General features: G+C 53.1%; 1 protein-coding gene across 1 annotated transcript; it reads right to left on the minus strand.

Moving 5' to 3' along the window:
* Positions 1-1827: 1827 nt before the first annotated feature.
* Positions 1828-23294, minus strand: CD5 (CD5 molecule). The gene is made up of 11 exons (XM_055414985.2): positions 23112-23294; positions 11816-11854; positions 10072-10383; positions 9566-9628; positions 8980-9312; positions 6465-6758; positions 5702-5827; positions 4970-5023; positions 3787-3906; positions 3164-3255; positions 1828-2293 (listed from the first exon to the last, which is right to left on the minus strand). The coding sequence occupies exons 1-10, from the start codon at positions 23161-23163 to the stop codon at positions 3167-3169; spliced, it is 1482 nt and encodes a 493-aa protein (XP_055270960.2). The 5' UTR covers positions 23164-23294; the 3' UTR covers positions 1828-2293; positions 3164-3166.
* Positions 23295-23729: the final 435 nt, after the last annotated feature.

Genomic DNA, 23729 nt, shown 5'->3' on the forward strand with positions numbered 1-23729 from the left:
CAGGTCGCAGCAGGGCATCCTCCATCTGAGGGAGACCCTGTGAGCTTCTTGTCACGGGAGCAGCACTGACCAGCAGCCTGTGGGCTGTGTCTGCCCACCACGGCTGGAACCAGACAGAGGCACCTCCGAGGCTCGGAGAGCTCCCACTCAGTTGCTTAACCAAATGTTCCTTCTGGAGATGTATCACCTGACCCCCTTTCTGCACAAAGGCAGGTTTTTTTGGGGGGAAGTATGTTTTTAAAGTAGGCCGAGATAGCTATTAGGCCACTGAATGGTAGCCAAGCTAAACATGCAAGAGCTTTTGCCCAGAAAAGGGGCTGGGAAGAGACATTTGGTGCCCCAGGCCCTTTGCACCCCAGTTCCCTTTGGAGGATCCTCCCTTCTGAGGAGGGTCTCCAGGACAGGAGTCTCTGCCAGGTGACTCCTAGCCCCCAGGTGACTGGGTGTCCCTGTTTCTGGATTCCCAGCATGGCCAGGGCTAGGGCCCTGCCCTGGGCTCTCCCATGATGGAGTCCTCAGTAGGGGGTGGGTGGGAGGTCTGGTTGGAGGGTGTCTGTGGGGACAGGGGGCTGGCCTGGCTTTCTGGCATGCTCGTGCCCCTCCAGCTCCCTCATTCTGGAGCACACCCCTCACCCCCGCCATGTCCTTCTAGAAACTCCCTTTTGCTCTTCCAGAGTTGGCTTTTGTGAATTGGACCATTGATATCTGTTGCTCCCAGTGGACACGGGGCCAAATCATGTGGAGAAAGGCCCCAGCCCCAAAATGTCTTCTCAGGTCACTGTCTGATTCCCAGGGGGCAATGAGACCTGAACCAGCCTCTCCCTTCACTAGACCCTTAAGTTTCAGGTCAGATATTCTCCGCTGGCACGTCGTTAAGAAAACCTGGGCACTGCAGGGTTAAGTATGTCTAGGCTCTCTGGGCCCACATAGTCAAAGCTATGGTTTTTCCAATAGTCATGCTCAGATGTGAGAACTAGATCATTAAGAAGGCTGAGTGCCAAAGAATTGATGCTTTCAAATTATGGTGCTGGAGAAGACTCTTGAGAGTCCCTTGGACTTCAAGGAGATCAAACTAGTCAAAACCTAAAGGAAATCAACCCTGAATATTCATTGGAAGGACTGGATGCTGAAGCTGAAACTCCAGTACTTTGGCCACCTGACGCAAAGAGCTGACTCATTGGAAAAGACCCTGATGTTGGGAAAGACAGAAGGCCGGAGGAGAAGGGACTACAGGGGATGAGATGGTTGGATGGCATCATCGACTAGATGGACGTGAGCTTGAGCAAGCTACGGGAGATGGTGAAGGACAGGGAAGCCTGGTGTGCTGCAGTCCGTGGGGTCACAAAGCGTTGGACATGACTGAGCAACTGAACAACAAAGGCTCTCCGCAGGTTAGAGGGGACCATTTCAGTTAAGGGAATTATTTAGCCCAAGGAAATGTTCAGTCCTGGTCTGTGACTCTCAGGTTAGGAGGTCACCTAATTGGCAGAAAATACTTTGCACTTTTAATAGCTGTGTGAACCCAAACCCCACACTGGCTAGAATTTACTAGGTGCCTGTTCTGTGCAGGACCCTGAGGTGGCCCTGGTGCCCTTCAGGCTTGACAGCCAGGGTCCCTGCTCTCTGTCAAGCGAGGGCCCAGATGGAGGGCTGGTGATGAGGCTATAGGTGCTGGCTGGCAGCTGCTGTACTGTGCTAGGTGGTCCTCTGTCGGGAATGAAGCCCTCCAACCATGAGGCTGCAGAGCCCCCTGCCTCTGGTAGGTGCCCCTTCCCACTGGCACCCCCAGAGGGATTCACAGAGGTAGACTGAGCAGGCTGAGCAGGCTTTTCCAGGAAGCAATAAAAAGCATTATTTACAAAAAAACATATTAAAAATACATGAAAGAAATCAGCTTTCCCTCCCACCGCCCCCTCCAGGTGCAGGCTTCCTGTGGGTCCTCATGGGGTCAGAGTCTGAAGGGAAAGCCAATGTCCACAGGCGAGGGAGGGGGCTGCCCGGGCCTGGACCCTGTGTGTCTCTGCTTGGGAAGGCTGCTTGCTTCCGGGCTCTGCCCTTTCACAGCTTCCACCCATGGAGGGGCCAGCTGAGACATGCTGGGGTCTTCTGGGGGCTGGTGAAGATGTGAGGAGATGTCAGAGCGGACCTGCCTCTGCACGGCAGTGGGATGTGTTGGGAAGTCCTGTCCGTGGTCCTGCTGGGCAGGAAGTGGGACGTGGCATCCAAGCTGTGACTGCAGAGGATTCTCGGGATAAAAAGTCTGGCTCTTAATGTTTGTTCCCGGGTCCCAGATCTGTGGGGTGAGAAGGAAGTGCGTTGGTGGAGGGCACCTCATGCTCTGGGGATGGTTCAAGGAGTTGGGGGAAAGGCCCAGAACCCCCAACCCAAAATCAGGGACAGTGACTTTGCCCTACTTCTGGGGTAAGTCAATCAGGACATTTTCAGAGGTCCTTTTTTAAAACCTCAGGTATATATTGATTTACAATATTATATTTGCTTCAGGTATACAACATCATGATTCAGCAAGTTTATAGATTTTAAGGAAATCAACCCTGAGTAGTCGTTGGAAGGACTGGATGCTGAAGCTGAATACTTTGGCCACCTGATGCAAAAAGCCAACTCATTGGAAAAGACCCTGATGCTGGGAAAGATTGAAGGCAGGAGGAAAAGGGGAAAGACAGAGGATGAGATGATTGGATGGCATCACCAACTCGATGGTCATGAGTTTGAGCAAGCTCCGTGAGTTGGTGATGGACAGGGAAGCCTGGCATGCTGTAGTCCATGGGGTCACAAAGAGTTGGACACTACTTAGCGATTAAACAGCAACATGATTATTATAAAATATTGGCTCTCTTCCCTGTGCTGTACAATACATCCTTGTAGCTTATTTCTTTTATGGATAGTAGTTTGTACCTCATAACATTCCTCTACCCTCTGGGGCTCTTTTATGTGGTCTTCCCAGATGGAGTTAAAGGTTCGTGACCCCGCTGGCTCAGACGGTCAAATCGGCTCCCACCACCTAAATTGCAGCCGCTTATCCAGTTCCGTTACAATAGCCCCGGTGCTCAGCGCCTGTCCCCCCACCCCATTCCAGGATAGGCAGGGTGAGCAGACCCCGGGGACTTGCGCTTATCCCCAGGGCTCTGCCGGGAGCCAGGATCACCTCTCACAGCCTCTGAGCCCCGTGTAGATCATAGTCACTGTCAGAGGAGTTATCAGGCTGGGTGGAGATGCGGTGTAGGGCCCCTTCCAGAGCTGCGGAAAGAAAGAAGGCCGCGTGAGCAGGCTTATCCCTTCAGGACACACAAAGACAGCCCCTCAGAGCCGAGTGCCTTTCAGGCCTCGGAAGATCACAGAGGCTTCCTGAGCTGGTGGCTCAACAGCCCCACAAGTGTTGTGATCAAATCAGCCAGTGTCCACTAATGATGCTGAGCCCCAGGCTCCCTGCGGCTTAATTGTCACTGGCAGTCGGGGAGCATTCGATACAAGGCTCTGCGGGCCGCTGGTGGATGGCTCTGTTCTGCTTCGAAGAATGCGAAGGGCCTCATTTATTGAGAACAGGTCCTTTGGGTCACAGAGGAGCTGGGATTTAATGACATCCCGGCACATTCTTCTCTCCTGCTGAGGGGCCCGTTAAGGCTGTATCCCTTCCCTTACCTGCCGTGACCAGCCATCAAAGGAGCAGTTTGATCCTCCGCCCTGCTCAGCCTCCTTCTCCCTCTGGGCAACCACGTGGCCCTCTGCTCGGCCCTGGCGTCATTCCTAGGAGTGCCAGCCGGTGCTTACCTGGATAAGCTGAGATCTGGGAGTTCCTGGGAGGCTGACTGTATTCGTTCTCCACGTGGGAGGCCGTGGCGTTCTCAACCTGGGACCGGACAGTCACGGTGTGGTTGCGATGGAAAGACACTAATAGATGCAGGAGACGGTGTGGTTAGATGTGTTGTTCTGTTCTCCTCCTCCCCACCTGGGGCCCGGAACTCCAGTTTCCTGTTCCCACCGTGTAACGTGGGGATGGGGAGTGGGGGCAAGGGACCCCCAGGTATCCTACAGCACATACTTTTTTTTTCCCTTTCTTCCTGGGGATGCTCACTCTAGCAGGGCTCAGACTTTTATTTTTATTATCTTTTTAAAAAATTCTGGCCGTACCCCACGGCACGTCGGACCTTAGTTTCCCGACCAGAGATGGAACACACATCGGAAGGCGGAGTCTTAACCACTGGACCAATGGGATGTCCCAGGGCTCAGACTTGGAGAGCAGCTTTGGGTTGGCCGGCAAGCTGATTGGTGGGCAGGCCTTCAGTCGGTCAGCCCTCAATCATTGATCAAGCAGGGAATTGGGACATGAGTAACAGGGCAAACACGGCCCCTGCCCTCCTGGAGCTGAGGGTCTTTATCTTGTAAGAAAGACTTGACGACACAGTTGAAGGATTTGGCCCTCGACGTGTGAAAGGGGAGGATGTGGGGACAGGAGGAAGGCTGTGGTTCTACCCACAAAAGTGCTCTGACCGTGGCCAGAAAGAAAGACGATGGGGACCAGGGCTGGGGGTTGGGCTGGCTGCCTCCTAACGTCTTAAAACTGGCCTTGTAAAGTCTGCCTGTGATAAAGACACCCCATGAAAAATCTAGCTTGGACCACCCTCCTTCACATATGCCCGTTTTGGAAAGATGAACCACCCAAAAATGCCCGTGAAGGTTCTCTGACAGGTCCTGAAGTAAAGAACTGTGTCTAGCTTTGCTTAATTCACTGATTCCCAAGTCTCTTTGATCATGGCTTCCTCTTTTCTGAGTACCACCTGCCAGCACCCGCAGCCACAGCCACACCTTAGACAAGCACAGTGGAGCCACAGGCAGCCACTGGCTCCATCCATGGTCAGCAGTGACCCACAACCCTGTTCCACCGGCCTCCTTCCTGAGCCCCGAGGATGCTGGCCCCGGCCCAGGGAGGAGCCTGCCTCCAGGGGATACTTACTGTTCTGGTTCATTCCCGTTGGGCCAATCCACTGGCGCTGCTTCTTCTGGCGGACTGGGTGACAGACAGATGGCAAAAGGTACGTCAGGATGGGGGTGGGGGGAATTGAGGGGGGGAGTAGGGGAGGGGGACAGGGAAGGAGGGAGGCAGCAGGTGCATGCTGAGAGGCTGATTTTCCAGGAGAAACAGCGCAAGGTATACAGAACTAGAATTCAGGCCTGGGAGGGCCGCCGGGACCCAGCCAACACTGCCCACCTCTGGGCTTTCTCCCACCTGCCTCTCTAATCTCACAGCCTCGTCTCTGAACGATTTTTTCCCGAGCTCTGCAAGCCCAAGATGACACCTACTGCATTTACCAGGTCTGCCCTCGCCCCTTCGTTGGATGGAGAAACATACAGAGCTCAGACAGGAAGTGGCTCCATCAGCTGCAAAGTGGTGGAGCCGACCTGGGACACCTATCTTCTGAGGTCAGATCCTCTGGACCCATCACAGTCTCAAGAACACCCACACCCTCCATTGGGCCCCAGATGTGGGCAAATCAGTGATTTTCCTGCTTGTTGCTTGGGGTAGAGAAGGGCCAGTGGGCAGGAAAGGGAGGGGCGGGGCTGGGCTGGGAAGCAGAGGTGCGCCCAGCCAGCTCTCTGGAGGTGGGGACCCTCCCCTGCGGGGCTGACGTGCAGCCCTTCCTGGCAGGGGCTTCAGAAGGAGGCAGCTCAGGGCTCCATCACCTACATTTCTTCACGATCTTCTTGTAGGCCAGGGGGCCACACACAACCAGCAGCACCGCCAGAAGCACGAGGGCCAGGATAATGCTCATCACGGTGCCTGCACCCAGGCCTGCTCGCCTGGAGTTCTGGCCTGCAGGAGGCAGAGTGAAGTCAGTCTTGGCCCGGAGCAGGGGGGCATCCCATTCGAGGGAAGCTCCTGGCTGGCTGGCTGGCTGGCGTCCCCTAGGAATTGGCCAGCATGTGCAGGAGGCAGTTTTCTATCTGTCTGTCTGTCCATCCATCTCTGAAATCCTCTGCTCCCTGTTCACTTAGCCACCATTTACTGTGTCACAGCTGATCATCCGGCTATCATTTACCACTTCTGCTATCAGCTTTCCACTGTTTTCCTGTTACTTATGAGTGATCACCTTGCCTTCACCAGCCGTCCACCCATCCATTTCTCTCTTTTACGTATTAGTGTTACCATTAGTATAGGAGAGATGTACCCCATCCCTTGCTTTCTTAACTTCCATCGGAAAGAGCAGAAGACGGAGTAAGAGTCCAGTTATTCACTAGCCTCCTGACAATTATGGCCAGTCCCCTCCTGATGGCTCCTGCTCTTTGCTGTCTGAGCACACTGTCCCCTCTTCCCCCACTTGTCACCTCTCCATCCTGTCCTAGGGCTCTCTCTCTTTAGTCCCTGGACCTGCTCTTCAGAAATAATGTTCATTGACCAAGTCTCAGAACAAAAATCCAGAACCGCCCTCTACCCACCACAGCCAACTCACATGTGACAAACACCCTCTTGCAGTGCGACTTTTTCTCCAGAAGCTGGTGGCACTGGGACAAAATCCCCGAGAAACAGAAGAAGCCCCCCAAGGTCTTCTCGCTGGGGTCCAGCCCCTGGTAGGAGCTGACATTGCCACACTGCTGCTCCCGGCACACCTCCTCCCACCGTGCCGTGCCCTTGGCCCAGGAATTGTCGCATAGCGTGTCCCACTGCTGGCCCTGGCGCACTTCCACGGAGCCTTCGCACGTGTCACTGCCCCCCACCAGGCGGCTCTGCACCTTGGGCTGGAAATCTGGGGGTAAAGCAATGGGAGGTGAGTTGGTGGGCTCAGCCGGATCTCCCTGGGCCCTCAGTCTGCATGCCGGGCCACTGGGACCCCATGACACTGGCCAAGTGTGGGCCCTAGCAGGGCCCAGGTCTCGGGGGGCTTGGGTACCACATGGGAGTGCCTTCCTTTCTGCCTTTCCCTTCTTCTGGCATCCTCTCTGGCATTTTCTCCATCAAGTTCTGTCCCTGGCACCTCTGCGCAGCTGCAACAGCTTGGGCACTTTCAGTGAAAAGACTGGCAGGGGGGCAGTGCCCGTCGGCAGCCCCCAGTTGCCGTTGTCCCCTACCTAGGGGTTAGTAAGAGAAGTGAGAAATACGCTCCACCTGGGTCTGCTTCTCTCTTTGAAACATCCTCTCATTCTCTTGCTGCTCCCTGGGAGGTGGGGGCTTTTCAGAGAGGGGGAAACTGAGGCCTGGGGATGAGAAATACCATCTGCTTTGAGTCCTGAAGATTCACCGCTGGGAACCATACCCAGGAATCCTGCTGCCCAGGCCTTGAGCCTGGAGAGACTGGCTTTCATAAAAGGGCCTGGTATAACAGAGGATCATCGATTTCTGCTTGTCTGCTTGGCCTGGAGGCCCATGTGTGCTCAGGTCAGAGCACTTTGTGATCTTACCAGCTGTGGCCAGTTGCTATAGCAACAGCCATCTTCAAAGCTCTAGTAAATCTTCTACTCAGGAAAAAAAAAAAAAAAATCAAAGGCAAGCCCTCTGGGTATGGCTTTGCAGGTTGTAGCCTGCAAGAGGGCTCAGAGCAGAGTAGTGGGTGAGCCTGGGAGCCAGCCGGGTTTTTTTCCCTCCTCAGGCTGAGAGATCCTTGGGGACTACGTCTGCCTGGAGGGGGCAGCATTTTACTAATTCCCACTATGAATCCAGTGTTTTGGGGATATTCCTGCTTGCAGGATGGGCCCAGTGTTCCAGAGCAATGCTTCCCAGGTTAGTGCACATGAACCCCTGAGGCTTTGCTGAAATGCAAATCTTGATTAGTAAATGGAAGGTGGGGCCTGGGAGTCTGCATTTCTAACCAGTCAGATGAAGCTGCTCGTCCAGGACCACATTTGGAGCGTATGCGTGCGTGTGTGCACACATACATGCTCAGTCGCTCAGTTGTATCCGACTCTTTGAGACCCTGTAGACAGTATTCTGCCAGGCTCCTCTGTCCATGGGATTTCCCAGGCAAGAATACTGGAGTGGGTTGCTATTTCCTCCTTTGGGGGATTTTTCCAAACCAGGATCGAACTCACATCTCTCTCATTGGCAGGCAGATTCTTTCCCACTGAGCTATCTGGGAAGCCCTCCACACTTGGAGTAGCCTAGGCTTATACTACAGACTCTGGAGTGATGCTACTTAAATGGAAACCCCAGCTAGTGTTCTGTGATACTGAGTAAGAAATTTAACCTCTCAGAGCCTCAACTTTCCCATCTGTAAAGTACCCACCTCCTAAGCTTGTTGTGAAAAGGATTGGATGCCCTGAATGGTGCCCAGTGTGATACAAGTGCTCAGTAAGTGTGACTTCTTAAAGTCTGGACTTTACTAGAACATTTGTGATAGGAGCTACTACCTGCTGAGGTCTGCTGTGCTTACCCTTAATTTGATCTTTGGTCCTTTATCCTGTTTCTCTACTGATCCTGGCTTTGGGATCCCCCAGCCCCGCCTCTGGGCTCCTGACTCAGCCACACCGGCATCGCTAGCTTCTTCAGGGTGGCAGTGTATGACTCAGCAGCCTCTGCAGGAAGCCCCTGGGGGCTCCACTCTGCCTTCTCTCTACCTCCTATGAGTTACCATTGCTCCAACCTCATCTGTCTCTGTCTCTGTCCCCTCCTGCAAGGCTGGTCTCCTCCAAGTGCTCCATCCTTCTTGGGCCCTTGACACAAGCCACGATCCGTCAAAACCACCAGAAGACCCTGCCTCCTCCCGAAAGTCCTGCTCCTCCCCAAGTGGCAGCCGAGCCAGCGGCACGTTTGGGCCTGTTCTGCGTTACTTGTGGAGGTTCCCAGGGCATCGGGTGTGCCACCTCTCCACCCCATGACCGCCCTACCTCTCAGAGGCCAACAATCAGCTCTCCATTTCCCGTGTGTTCTCCAAAGCATTAGTGCCCTGCGCTGCATGCTGGGGTTTCAGGAACGTGCGGTAAGTGACATGACCACGTGGGGACGCCCATGGGTCTCAGTCTGCTCCCACTCACCAGAACAGATGAGGCCCAGAGCTTGGCCACCTGTCCGGGGCTGCACTTTTCTGAAGCACTGCTTCAGGGAGGCGCATCTTGGGTTCTGGATCTCCCAGCGGATTGGCAAGGGCCGGGGGTCCCCTGGCTCCGGTGTCCAGGCTGCCTCGGTCTCTGGCAGGGATTTCAGGAAGGAGCCACACTGGAGGGCTGCACAGATGAGTTGCCCCAGGCCCTTGATCTCATCCTGGGGCTCGATGCCGATGGTGCCGCCCAGGCCGCCGCTGTAGAACTCCACCAGGCCAGCACACCGCAGGCCCCCTGGCCCTGCCACCAGCTGAAACCTGGGAGGTGCTAGGGGAAAGAAGGTTGGGGGCAGGGACCTGAGAGCTGATGACCAGCAGCCAGACCTTCCTTGTTCTGTGGTTCTAACACACAGAGGAGTGAGTGACTGGCCAATGACCCTAGGAGGTGGTGAGGTCCCAAATACTGCATGGAACATGCGCCACAATTTTGCATGCTTACTTGAGACTCAAACGTAAACATCCTGTGTTTTTATTTGCTAAAATCCAGCACCCTATCCCCAGGGCCCTCAGAATCCTTTTACCTGTGGGCTCTGGAGTGGTTGTGGGCGGGGAGGTCGTGGGAGGAGCTGTTGTCCTTGGTGGCTCTGCAAAAAGATGCTCTGGTTAGGGAGAGGCCGGGGCCCCTGGAAGAGGAGGGGGTGTGGGGAGAGCTGGGGGCAACCGGCAGTATTGAGAAAGAACTGGAAGTCATGATATAAGTACTACAGGCCCCATTAAACCCACTTGACCCATACATTGTATCTAAGCCTTCTGCGAGTGCCAGCCCATTTTACAGTTGGGAAAATAGAGGTTAAGAGTAGACAATGAAATTAGCCATTGGCAGAACCAGTTCCTCTACATTTTCCATCCCAGACAAAGGCTAGCACCCTCTCTGCTCTCCCCTTCCAGTTCCCGCCAGTGCATTTTTCTGAGAGGGTGGTTTTAAGTCGGTGACCCCTTCCACCTGCTTGCTCAGGCTCCAGGTCACAGGCATGGGCAGGGAGGCTGCCCAGGCCTAGGGAACCTATTGGGCCAGCTAGTCACCCACCTAAGCAGATCAGGGCCAGAGGGTCCACCTGGCTTCCACTGCTGAGGCTGCAGTTGGAGAAGGACCCCAGCTGTCCATGGCAGATCATTAAGTTCTTGAATCTCCTCTCTTTGAAGTGACGCGAGGAAGAGAGGAACAAAGGGTCCCGGCACTGCAGCTCCTGGCACAGCTTCGAGAACTGCCTGGGATCCACCTGGTAGAGCGAACGCTGGCCCCAGCTCTGGCTATGCACTGCATACCACTCTCCCCTGTAGCTGACCTCCAGACGGCCCTGACACCGTGAGCCAGAGCCGCTTAGTCTCATGGCGAGCCCTAGGAGTCAGAGATGGCAAGTGGGAGGTTAGACTGGACAGGGTCCTCCACAGGGGCCCCTCCCTGTACCCTCCCCACCTGGGTCTCCAAGTCAGCCAGGCTCCCTCTACCCACGGGATCCTCCCACCAGTTTTGCTCCTCCTGTGAGTTTGGTCCTTGGGGTTCCTTCGGGGACTTTCCAGAAACTCATGCTGGTGCTGCTCTGGTTCCAGGTGGTCCCTTAAAAACCAGGTCCAGGAGGATGGGGTTCGAGGCCCCAGGGGAACTTGGAGCAGTGAGCAAGGAGTTCTCAGCACCCACTGCCCAGCAAAATCACTCCCTGCCCCCTGCCTTGAAATTCTCTTTCGATAGACCCCAGATAGGGCCCAGTGGCTGAATTATTTCTCTCTATCCAACTTTTAAAATCAATTTTATTGAGGCATGATCTATCTACAGGGACATGCATGCATTTTAAGGGCACTTGTTCAATGAAATTTGACAAATGTATACATGCCTGCAGCCCCCACTGTGCTCTAGTCAAAGAACTCTTTCCCATCACCCAGAAGTTCCGTTGTGTCCCTTCACAGCCGATTTCCCTGAATCCAGCCTCAGGCCACCAGTGATCTGCTTTCTGTCACTAGAGATGAGTTCTGCCTGCTCTCAAATGTGACATAAGTAGAATCATGTGGCAGGTCCCATCTGGCTAGCATTTGGAGTTAGCATGTCATTGCAGGCTTCCAGGTCCCAGTCCAGGGCCTGCCAAGGACCCTGCAGCCCCTTCTGACTGCCTGGTAGCTTCAGGAGACCCTCTTGCTACATTTACCTCCAAATACATTCAGTCTGATATTATCTCAGGACATATGAAAAAGAGAGGTCTGTGGTGAAGGGAGCCTAGGGACTGCTGGATTTGAAAATGCTTAACAGATTTCCTCATTGCAGGACTTCCCAGAGCCTTTACCAGGCCATTGTCCCCTGTCAGACTCTAAGGTGGGATGTAGTGTGGCCTATGCTTTGTCCAACGACTTCCATGGAATCCTGTTTGGGAAACACTCACCTCTAGGATTAAAGTCCAAGACATTTAACACACATCACAATCTGGGACAGCCTCTCTGCAGCCTCTGCTGCAAATGTCTCTGGCCAAGGAGCATCTGGCAGAAGTGGGTAAGAAATAGGACTTTGCAAGATGCATTTACGGGCCAGTATACTTTCTGTCCCCAATGAGTGGACTGTGATAGTAGTTAGCATGAGAACTAGCATTTGTATGGTACTTTATGGCTGTCTAGGGCAGCTCTCTGCAAATGGGCCTCTTTAGGGTGTGTGAGTGTGTGGGGGGGTACTCTCTCTCTCCCTGAAAGGTGAGATTCACTCTGATGAAAAGATGGTAGGTCCCCCTACAGCCTGGTGGAGTCGCAGCCCTGCTCCGTGCCCCCCTCTCCGCGTGGCTCTTCCTTACCTCGGTCCTCCACCTTGAGCCCTCCGAGGCAGGAAGTGACTGTGGAAAGGAGAGAGGAGGGTCAGGAAGTGAGGTCCCTCCCCTGCTCCCATCTCCCCACCTCACCTCTACCCGCAGCCTGATCAATGGCCTATTCTGCCCCGTGCTGCGGTCATGGGGTGCAGGGACCAGGGTTTTCACACTGCATGTTGTAACCCTTAGGTGGGTCGTGAAATCAATGTTGTGCGTTGCAAGCATCAATTTTCTCTCTTGCTTTAAAACTTGACTTTTTCAATGAACGTGTGGAATTGATTTTCTTTTAGTGCACAGTTCTAGGACTATAAACACACACAAAGGTCTGCACGATCACTGTTGCCGTCGAGGTGTACAGCTCTGCACACCCCTAAAGACTTCCTCATGCTATTCCTCTGTAGTAACATGCAGCATGGCAACCATCAACTTTTTCAAAATTGTGTAGCAATGCAACCCGTCAACTTAAAAACTATTTTTCAAACTTTTGACAGCACCCCGTCTCAGTTCCCTAACCAGGGCTTGAACCCATGCTTCCTGCATTGGAAGATGGAGTCTTAACCACTGGACCCACCAGAGAAGTCCCTGCAACCCTCAGTTTTCTAAAAAATGAAATGGACGAGAATAGAGAATGTCAGAATGCATCATGTTTTGTGAGGATAAGGCTCATTTTTTGTGCACTAGGTGTCAATATAAAAATATCCTGAGTGTCACTTTCAGTCAAAAAAAAAACAAAACAATCAAACATCTTAGTTCTAGAGAGCTGAGAAACAAGCCAGCATGGGAATCTAGGACATTTTGCTACTTTCTAGAATTCCCAAGGCAGGATAGAAATGAAACAATTTCTCTTCAACAACTCCCAGTTTAGGAGGAGGAAATCAGAGCTCAAAGAGGCAGTGGGACTTGCCCAAGATCAAGCAGTCAGTTGGTGAGGGGGCCCAGCGGACATGTGTTTGGGGAGAACTGGTCTACCCCTTGGCCAGGCTTCTGCCTGGGCCCCTTCACTAGGAATGTGGGCCCCTAGGAAGTCCCACTTCCTCCCAGCCTTGTATGGAAGGAGCAAGTGGTCCTCCACTTGTGGAGCAAGTGGTCAAAGCAGCTAATCGTCACCCTCTTGGCAGAGCAGCTCATGGCTGATTCAAGTGTAGCTGGGAGAGGTTTGATGTGGGTGGGTACGAGTCGGGTGGCACACTTGTATGGCCTCCAAGCCCACCCTCCACATTTACTGCTAGGCTTCATCAGTCGCGGAACAAGTGGTTTGGTTTCTGTCTACCCCCATGGCTCGTTTCTCAACTGGGAGCTGGGGACACTATTGGGCCAGGGTGAGTACTTTATATAGTAAACGGCTGTGTTTAAGTTGCTTTTGAGAGATTGTTGCTGGCTGTAAAAAAGCCTAGTTTTGCCTGAGTGTTCTGAAACCAATGGTAGAATTTTAAAGGAAGTCACGCCCCACCAGCCTGCCCTCTCTCCCAACCAAGATTCCTTATAATGACTTGGCAGCCTGTGGTAAGTTTCATCCATCCTGACAAGAGCCCACCATAGTTGTCCTGAGCGTCCTGGGCCTCAGAAAGAGAACGTATTTCTAATGCAGAGACTGTGTCAGGCCCAGAGCTCTGCTCTCGGCTGGGAGAGGGTTGACCAGCTGTCAAGCATCCAATCCACTGCGAGGGGCAGGATGGCCTCAGGAGGACATGGTGAAGACACTTGGCTCACTTGGTGACGAGGAGGCAGGAGGCCCTTTGTTCTGCCCTCACCTTTCACCCCTGACCTCTTACCTCCCTCGGTGCCAATTCCCAGTGGGAATGGGGCTGTCTACTTTTAGGGAGTCATTTCTTTGGCTAAACCCTGAGGGTTGAGGCAGCTTGAAGTGGCACTAATGAGAAGAGGGGATCCACTCTTTGGTGCTCAAAGCTGCAGGAAAGTTTCTCAGACGTTGAGGCCCTTCACTGGGTCTGAGTAAGGGCTCTGCCACATCCTTGGCCCCTCTGAGCCTCAGTTTCCTTGTCTGTGGCATGGGAGCAAGAAAGGGACCAGTTTTATAGCAATGTCATGAGGATGAGATGAAGCAATCTATGTAAAAGCCTTGGCCCAGGGCCTTCCTGGCCAGCCTTCTCCATCCGGCATTCTATGCTCAGAGCCGGCATTGCTGGTTGTGGAGCCAGCTGGGCCTGTGGCACAGGTGGGTGGACTGCAGGCCTGCCCGGGAGTTTTCCCAGGGGGAAGCGTCTGGGTCTGGATGCTTGGAGAGCTGGATCACAGGGCTTGCTGCCCCCCTTTCCCACCTGGGAGCTTCATATTCCCAAAGTCACCACAGCCAACTTTTGTTAACAGCAGCTACCAATTACTGAACACTACTGTATACTCAGCCCTCGGGAGGGTAGTTCCTTACAGATATGGTTGTTTATCTTCCAGACAGCCCCACAATGTGAGCTGAATACATGTTCGATATAGACATCTGTTCAGGGTGACACCGCTAGGGCCTGGATTCGAACCACAAGTCTGCCTTCTAAACTCATCTCTCTGCTTTCTGTCACCTATCTGGGCCTCCAAATTGCCAAGTCCTCAGAACAGACAAACAAGCAGAAATGAACATGACCTAGACCCTGACCCTGGTGCTGGAGCCTCCAGACCCCAAAGTCCCTGAGGGCAGGGACTGGGCCTGACCACCCTTGCCGATCTCACATGGAACAGCCAGAGAACAACCTCAGGAAAGACTGCACAACCTGAGAACCAAAGACAATTCTAAAACAGAAAATGCCCGGTGGAGACAAGGCATCTATGTGATCCAGGGCTTCACCTTCCTTCTGTGAGCCTAACTGGCCGCGGGCGAGCAGCCTTTCTTGTCACCATCATTGTCACTATCATCACCATTGCCATCACCACCATCACCCTCACAACACAGTCACGATCACCATTGCTGTCACCATCACCATTGCTGTCACCATCACCATCAACATAATCACCACCCCTGTCGCCATCACCGTAAACACTTCTATAGTTCATACTTTCTCCCAGACATTTTTATACGTGAACTCTCTCAAACCTCACTGCAGCTCTGCGAAGCTGGCACTATTATTTTGACCTTCTCATTTTACAGATGAGGGCACAGAGAGATTAAATAACCTGTTAAGCAACTGATGAGCACTGGGGCCAGGCCTCCAAGCCAGGCCACCGGGCACAGTGTCTATGCTTTTGACCGCGGGGCTGAGCTGCCTCCCTTCCCTTCAGTGGAAGCCTGTGCTGTCCTGCTCTGTGTTTCACTGATTCCTGCGTATACCTGGCATGCAAACCTGATGAAAAGGAGTGAATTTGAAATCCCCTTCAGCCAGCGAAACATCCTATGGGAAGACTTTCCCTGAACTTGCTGTGTGATCCTGGCAAATCACTCAACTTCTCTGGGCTTGGTCTCCTCGTTTGTAAAGTGAAGACCTTAGATTCCACCCTCCCTCACCTTCCTTTCAGTTCAAACTTCCAGGATCTATAATCTCTGGTTCCTGATGTATCTCAGCCACAGGCAGGCAGGCGTGGGCAGGTGAGATGCACGACTGACTGGGAGGCTTCCTGGGTGCTGCTTCTTCCTGTCTGTCCATGGATCTGCCAGCTTTTGATTTGTCCACAACTTACTTTTATTCTTTTAGCTGCTTCTCACAGTGTCTGGACCAGCATCCTCCTTCCCTGAATCCTGCAGACTGTGCTCAGGGTCCCTCAGACCCCCTCCCTGGCTGCACCTTAGCCTGGAGGTCCAGGCAAAGCATGCCACCAGAGGTTCAAGGCTTTGCTGCTGCAGAACCTGCCAACAAAAGCTTGGGGACCCCGCAGACCATGAGGGACAATAGTCATGGAAGTATCGCGCCATTGCCCAACCCATCATCTACCACCACAATCTGAGCAGCCAGGGCCAGGGCTGGCTTCCTTCCGGTGCCAACCTCTCCTTGGAGTCCCCACTATTCAGGCTTAGATTGGCTGAGCCAAGGAAAGTTCGGGGCTGAAAAAGCCAGAGAGGCAGTAGGAAGGTTTTGTCATGCTCCCCGAGCTCCTCTCCTCATCTCTGCCTTGGCAGAGATTGAGCTGTTTAGACCCTGCTGCCCTAAGGAGGTCTTGGTGGGGAGTAAATGAATTTCTGAAAGGAACTCTGAGACATTTACACACTCATCCCCTCCCTTGCCTCTCCTCTTGCACCCTTCCCCCCTCCCTATTCTGGATGGTTCTCTCTTCAGCTCCCTCTACTGCAACACTTTGAGCTGCATCAGGCCACAGATGAGTTTTATTTGCTCAGCAAATAAAACTGGGGAAGGGAGCCCGTTATTTTTAACGGTTTCTTTTTGTTTTCTTTTTCCTCTTCTTATTTATTTTTCGGCCTCATACATAGCATGCAGGATCTTAGTTCCCTGATCAGGAATCAAATTTGTATTTCCTGCAGTGGAACCACAGTCTTAACCCCTGGACCACTAGGAAAGTCCCTTGCTTTTCTTTTTTATAAAAAATCCCAAGATAGAGATATTTTTGAAAAAATTTTTTTCTGTGGCTCAGGCAGTAAAGAATCTGCCTGTAATGCAGGAGACCTGGGTTCAATCCCTGTATCAGGAAGATCCCCTGGAGAAGGGAATGGCTACTCCATTATTCTTGCCTGTATTCACTCCAGTATTCTTGCCTGGAGAATTCTATGGACAGAGGGGCCTGACAGGCTACATACAGTCCGTGGGGTCGCAGAGTCAGACACGACTGACTGACTAACTCTGTTTCTGGTCATGCAGGGCTGCATTGCCATGAGCCCTAGGGCAGTCAGTTCTATCCAGGTTTGCCAGCATCCTTGGAGCACCCTACTGTCCCCCTGCATCTGGAGAGCCTCAGCTGCATACATATGATGGTTTCTGCAGCGAAATATATGAATTTTCACACCAAGTGGGATGTGTGAAGATTATAAATAGTCTCCTATTCATTCAGGTCAGGATTTGCAGTGTATGCATTTGCTGGAAATTTACAAATACTTTTTGGAATTGCAGATGCAAGTTGGTGGGTCTGTATTATTGGTCCCACTTTACAGCAGAGCCTGAACTTGGCTCAGGCAACTGGCTTCAGAGACTGTACCCTTTATGCCGGCCTCAGACCCACTCGTGGGCCCTCCTGGACCCACAAGCACCTCTACTCACAGCCCCTATATACTGAGAAATGGAGGCAAGAGCGAGGCCCGCCTTGGGGAGCCCTGCCTTGCGAGGGTCCAGTGGGCATGGGGATCCCAGGGAGGTGCTTGGGCTTCACTGATGATAAAAACAGGGACAGCCACCTCTTACCCTGTGTAGACCCCCAGATGAAGGTTTTACATGGGAAACTCCATTTCTTCCCTACATCCTCATTCATGGGGTCTGTCATCACTCTGTTTTCCAAATAAGGAAACTGACAGACCAATTTAGTGTGGTTAGGAAGTCAGATGTTCACTTTTTTCCATTAACAGTGATTCCCTTTAATGGTCCCTAACATTCTCATCAATTTACAGCAAACACAGTATGTCCACTGCCTTTGGGGTGCTTTCTTTATTTTCCTTCCCTCAGCCTCTGATGAGAGTCTGAATCAGGAGGCCAGGAATCCTGATTTTCTGAAATGACACTTGTTAGTGGAGCCCTGTTAACCTGAATCTGTATCAGGGCTTCAGGGAAACAAAGATCACAAAGGGCCAAAATTCTGTTTCTCTGGTGCAGCACCAGATGAAGGGTTGGTTTTTGATTAGGAGCCTTTTTATGTGCAAAATGCTCAGAGAATCATACGGGGCTCATGCCAGGAGAAGCTGGGGGGCCGGAGACCACAGAAGGAACAGCGGATTTGTGTCTCTAATCTCACCCACCCAGAGCCTGCGCCAACAAGCGACAGCGAGCAGCTTCTGGGCAGAATGGCCTTCGTATCTGAACTGCGATTCCACGCTTTCCCTGGTGGCCTTGTGTGTCTGATTGAATTTGCATGAGCTTCACACTTGCCGTATGTGGTTCCACTGTCACACGGACCAGCCCTCTTTTCTTTTCAGAGTTTCACTTATTCCAAAGCCTGCACAAGGGGTCGTCCTTTCCATCCACAGCCCTGTGAAGAAGGGACGGAGCCTATCTCTACTTTCAGATCAAGAAACTGATGTTCAGAGAGGCCGAGCGACTAGCCCAAGGTCACACAGCCCGCTGGTGGTAGGGTCAGGACAGAAATCCCATCACCATCACTTGACAGGGCTCTGTGGGGCTCTACCACTGGGAGACCCCCGAGCCTGCTGGCCCTGTGGTACAGATGGGGAAACTGAGGCCAGAGGGAAGGAGGGCTTCACCCCACAGGGGTGTCTGTGGGACCATTTTTGCTTCTGCTGGCTACCACCAACTTCCTGTCTGTTCCCACCACACATCTCCCAGTTGTGCCCCCAGGGAGAAGGGAGTACCAGGGTTCCTGTGGGAACGTGAGGGTCAAGCTCCCCAGGGGTACACGGCAATGACAGGGCAGGAATCGTGACAGTGGTAGTTAGAGGAAGTACCACTGGGCCACGGCCCCCACCCTATCTGCAATTCAAAGCCAAAACCAAGTCTTTCTGACACATTTGGTGGGAAGGCATTTATGTTTTTAGCGCGCAAATGTAGTTGCACTGCAGAGATGGGAATGTGTTTGATTACAGTGTGTTGCCCAGACCTCCGTGATGTGTTGTGAGCACACAGCACATACACAACAGTACCTTCCACCGCCTGGAAAATTCTGAGTTCCCAAACGCATCTGGCCAGAGGTTCAAGATAACGGCTTGTGGACCTGGAGAGGTCCCGTTTCTCTCCAGGGTGCTCAGCACCATTTTTCCTCAGCTTGGCCCCAGGTGCCTCGAGTTTGTTGGAGAAAATGCCCCATCCTCACGGAGGCCTTCATGGCTGCCCTGCCACCAGCCTACATGTGACCGCCACCTTCCTTCCTGGGCCCGCATGGTGCTGTGGAATCATTCACTTCCTACATGTATTTGCTCAAATGTGATCTTCTTATGAGACCCACTGCACCCTCTCTGGGTACAGCACAGCCCCCAGAGCCCCTAATCCCCAACCTCAAATCACTCCTGACCTCCTAACACCCATATAATCCTTGACTTGTTTGTCTCTTGTCTGTCTCCCCATCACACCTCCAACTACGATGTCAGCTCCAGCTGGACAGGAACTTCGAGTATTCACTGCTGTGTCCCTGGCACTTAGAATAACAGGTGCTCGATAAATGCTTGCTGTCCGAATGAATGAATGAACCAGATTTTAGGAAGACAATTGTCCTTTGAGATGGGCGCAGTGGTTATCCCCATTTTATAGATGAGAATGCTGAGTCTCAGAGGCATGTGCCTGTCATTTGTGAGTGATCTCAAAGACGTCAAACCAAGTTCTGTGTTGCTTCAAAGCCCCACAGGTCTCTGCACGTGTGCACACATATAGCGGGCACACACACACACATGCTCACAAGGTACCCACGTCATGCACATAGAATAAGCAATCAGTTTTGTAGGATGGCCAAGTCCTTCTGTGGTCCCCTGGTTGCTGCAGGGAAACCCCTCTGAGCTGTTGGCATAGGACAGGGTGACCGGAGGGGTCAGTGGGGGCCCTGAGCTCCCAGGTCTTCTGCTCCCCGCTGGAGGTGGGGAACTCGGGGCTTCTGGGGGCCTGATTCTTTGCACTCAGAGCCAGCAATGGCCTCAGCTCTGAAGCCTGAGACTTCAGACCGGGCGACAGGCTCACAGTGGGCGTCCCCTCTCCCCACCTCCACCGTGGACATCCAGCCCCTCTAGGCCTGTCCTGCTTGTTGCCTTCACCCTCCACGTGCTCTCCGCCTGGGTCACTCCTCCCACTTTTCCCTGCCTGACTGGATCCCTCCATCATTCGGGTCTCAGATGAGATCATCTCCTCTGGCTGGGGGTCCCGTCAAACGTGAACTTGGTCCCAGAGGCTCAGTGGTTACTGTTTCCTTCATCATGCTAATGACAAAGTTTAGAAATTTGTAAAATTTCGGGTGCCCCCTCCATGAGGGGGACTCTTGTCTGGTTCACTGCTGTATCCCCAGAGCTTTACACAGAACTGGGCACATAGTAGATGCTCAATAAATATATGGAAATGAAGAAATGAACGAATCATCAGCCAGAACAGGAGGATGGAGGACAGAGAGCCTGATGGCTAGGCTCAAGCCTTCCCCACCGGGCCCTGCCCCACCTGGCTTCTTGTTGACTCTAATAATAATGATAATAATAAATTCACATAATAAACAACAAATAATCTTTATGATAAATTATATAATAAATTTATATACTTATTGTGTATTATGTATACATAGGCTTCCCTGGTGGCTCAGATGGTAAAGAATCTGCCTGCAATGCAGGAGACCTGAGTTCAATCCCTGGGCTGGGAAGACTCCCCTGGAGAAGTAAATGGAAACCCACTTCAGTATTCTTGCCTGGAGAATTTATTATGTATAAATAATAAATAAGTTATGTAATTATGTTACTATATAAATTTATTAATGATTATTATTCATGCTTACTGAGCACTTATTATACAAGCTAGTGTTCCCACTGAAATCTACATTCACTGACTCATTTAATCCTTATAAATCGCTATAAGACAGGTGCTATTATCATTCGAGTTTTGCATAGGAGGACACTGAAGCTTACAGAGTGGGTCCATAGTCACCTAACGGGCAAGGGAGGAGACCCGAATTCAGACTGCTGAGTCTGTGACTTTACCACACCTAGGTGTCAGTTTCTGTAACCCTGTTGGCTAGGCCTGAGTGGCTGGGTAGTGATCAGAGCTGCCTCCACGCCCTACCTTCAGCAGGTGAGCCCCCGGCAGGTTGGGGCTAAGAGCAGCTGTGGAGGAAAGCAGGCCGTGGTATTTCCATGTCCCAAAGGTCCCCAAGCCATAGGCACAACTTTGGTGGCCAGACAGAAGGCCGAAGTGTCCCCAGGGTTCTGGCGTTGGGTCATCTCTGCTTAGAACAGCTTGAAGGTTGCCTGTGCTGCTTGCCTCCAGCCCAACCCTGGGCCTAGGTATCCCCAAACCTTGGTGGCTGGCTGTCTGCTGGTGGCGGTTGTGTCCTGCGGCCATTTTCCTAGTCGTGAGAGTGGCTTTGGTGTGTCTTTGCTCTTGGCCAGGGTCACGGAGAGGCTGCATGGGAGCAGGAGCCCTGGGCTGGGGTGGGCTCTGCAGCTCACCAGGTGCTCCTCCTGGACCTCAGTTTTCCACACTGTAAAATGGGGGCAATGGGCCCTGCTTACTAGGCTGCTTACTAGGCGACCTGATTACTAGGCTGTTGTGAAGCTTTCAGAAGAAAATGGCTTTCAAAGTATTTCTTAAGCTGTGACCCACTGAACAGTGGAAATGTTTATTATCCACCAGTTACACCCACACATACACACTGGGAACCCTGTGCTCCTGGACTTCCAGGTGGTTCCTATACTCTGGTGAGGGCCCTGCCTTCTGGACTCTGGGCTCCGCTGGGCCTGATCCTGCCAGGAGCCTTGCCCATGATGAGATTCATGGGGAGGCCTGCAGAGAAGGATCCCAACCCCACTTTCAGCTGGGAATTTGGCCAGACCCTTGACCCAGTGGGGTCAGAGGCCACAGGTAAGGAATAGGTTGCAGGGGAGGAGGGGTGTGTACTTAGTCGCTCAGTTGTGTCTGACTCTTTGCCACCACATGGACTGTAGCCTGCCAGGCTCCTCTGTCCATGGGGATTCTCCAGGCAAGAATACTGGAATGGGTTGCCATGCCCTCTTCCAGGGGAGCTCCCCAACTCAGGGATCGAACCCAGGTCTCCTGCATAGAAGGTGGATTCTTTACCACCTTTACCTCCCCCTCCCCTGAGCCACCAGGGAAGGGGGAGGCTTAGGACCTTGGGTTTTGGAATCTCCAGGGCCAAGGAGGCCACAGCAGCTGCTCAGGAAGGTACTGGAAAGTAACCAGGGCCCATCCCTCAGCCTCCACCCTGGGGACAGAAGGCACTTTGCATCTCCTGCAGGTCCATGGAAGAACACTCATGAAAATATGTGTGCATAAGAGCCATCACCACATGCCCAGGGGGAAGGCCAGCTCCATGCAGAAGCCACGTTTTGCCTATGAAAACACACACACGTACACACACACCTCTCACACCCATATTCACACATACACACCCTTTTCTAGGAGGGACTGAGGTACCCCGCTAAGCAGGCTATGTCTCCTGAGTCCTTTTCTCCTAAACTGGGAAGCCTCAAGCTGCCATCTGTTCTCACCTGTTCCCATCCTGAGTCAGTCACCTCTCTCAACTGCCACACCTTCCAAACCCTTGAGAAGTGGTCAGATCTCACCCAGTTTACCCCCCTGCATTTTATAAACAAGGAGGTAGAGCCTGGAGAGGCTTGAGTCCTATTTGAGGTCGTACAGGGCCAAACTTAGACCCCAGGGTTCAGACCACAAAGTACACTACTCTCACCTCTCCCGCTTGCTCAGGATCCTCCCCACTGGCCAGTGTCGGAGACGCCCTAGCAGCAGGGCTCCAGTCCCGAGCTAGAGTCCCAGGACCTCAGGGAGGGAGGGCTGCCTCTTCCACCTTCTCCCCTCCAGCAGACGGGAGACCCCAGGCTCACCCACCCCAAACCTTATTCCCAGCCAGCTTCTCCAGAGGCCCCAGGTCATTTCCACAGCCACCCTTGGGTAAGGGTTAGGATGTCACTCGTCCAGGTGTGGAGTGAAAGTGGAGCCCGTGTGAGCTCACATCTGCCTGGGAGGCCCGGCTGAGGCCCCTGGGATGAAAACAGAGTGACTAGGAACTAAGATGTATGTTTTTGACATCTGCTCAACTGCGATCTGGTCCCCACCCCACCTCGGCCTGCTCCGTCTAGAGCATCTCCAGAATTGCCCAGAAGATGGTAAGTTTCCTGCCCCTGGAAGCACCCAAGTAAAGGCTGGACACTCATAAGGCAGGGCTGAGGGTGGGTAGCTGCAGAGGGAAGCCGGCACTGAATGAGAGCTGGACAACTTTAGTTCTAGGCTCAGAGCCCGATCTGAGGATGGATTCCACCTGGAAGGAGACAGTAAGGTCCCCAACCCTCCAACAGTGCAAGAGAGAAGGAGAAATGGGGCCCTTGTGGTGGGACAAGCAGAACCCAGAGCCAAGCTGGGGCTGGGGGACAGGACAGGGATCCTGGCGGCCCCAGCCCTCCACGATACTCCAGAGAGGTGACATGCAGGCCCGAGAGATCTGATGCTGGCACCTTCTCCCTTGTACCGCGAGCCCAGGTACCCCCGGCAGATGCCCCAGAAGGGGTACTCACCCAGCAGCTCCAGCAGGTACAAGGCGGCCAGTGGCTGATGCTGAGACCCCATGGGCGCGGCCTCCTCCCGCCTCAGCCTCCGCAACCTAGGCGCCTAAGTTGAGGGTGTCTGGCCTTGTGTCTCCCTCTCTGGGAGGAGGGGGCGGGGCGGACAGGGCTCAGGCAGGGGTGGGACAGGGGAGCAGGCAGTGCGGGGCCTGCGTCACCCGTGTTTGAAGTTGAAACTGTCAACTTCCTCCTTGGTAAAAAAACCATCTGCCCCAGTTTGATTGGCGGTCCTGGTCTCTGCCAGCTTCCTGCCCAGGGTGCCTAGGCCTGGAGCAGTGACTATGGTCTGGGGGCGGAGTTGGGGGGTGGGGGCGGTCCTAAACCAAGATGAAGGGAGGGAGGCCTGGGGGGACTGAGGGGGAAAGGGGACACATCTCACCAAGTGAGCCCTTAGCTGTCACGAGTGGAAGGTGGTGGGCACCGCCCCAGTCCTTGCAGTGGACTCAGTGATGAAAAACCTCACCCAACCCTCCATTTCTGTTGTGGGATGAGGTGGGAATTGGAGGTGAATCCCCACAGGTAGCATTTTATGAGAAAGCACAGGAGAGGGGTCCTCTATGGACACCAGAC

Source organism: Moschus berezovskii, chromosome 25 (genome assembly GCF_049115385.1).
Source record: "Moschus berezovskii isolate FMDL1 chromosome 25, NW_MosBer_1.0, whole genome shotgun sequence".
Lineage (NCBI taxonomy): Eukaryota > Metazoa > Chordata > Mammalia > Artiodactyla > Moschidae > Moschus > Moschus berezovskii.

What these genes read in the sequence shown, in the direction of transcription:
- CD5 (XM_055414985.2), bottom strand. Translation starts at nt 23,163, where the DNA reads ATGGGGTCTCAGCATCAGCCACTGGCCGCCTTGTACCTGCTGGAGCTG. An exon ending in GTACCTGCTGGAGCTGCTGG is followed by an intron (nt 11,855 to 23,111) that starts GTGAGTACCCCT and finishes TCCTTTCCACAG; the next exon opens with TCACTTCCTGCCTCGGAGGG. An exon ending in AACCACTCCAGAGCCCACAG is followed by an intron (nt 9,313 to 9,565) that starts GTAAAAGGATTC and finishes TCTTTCCCCTAG; the next exon opens with CACCTCCCAGGTTTCAGCTG.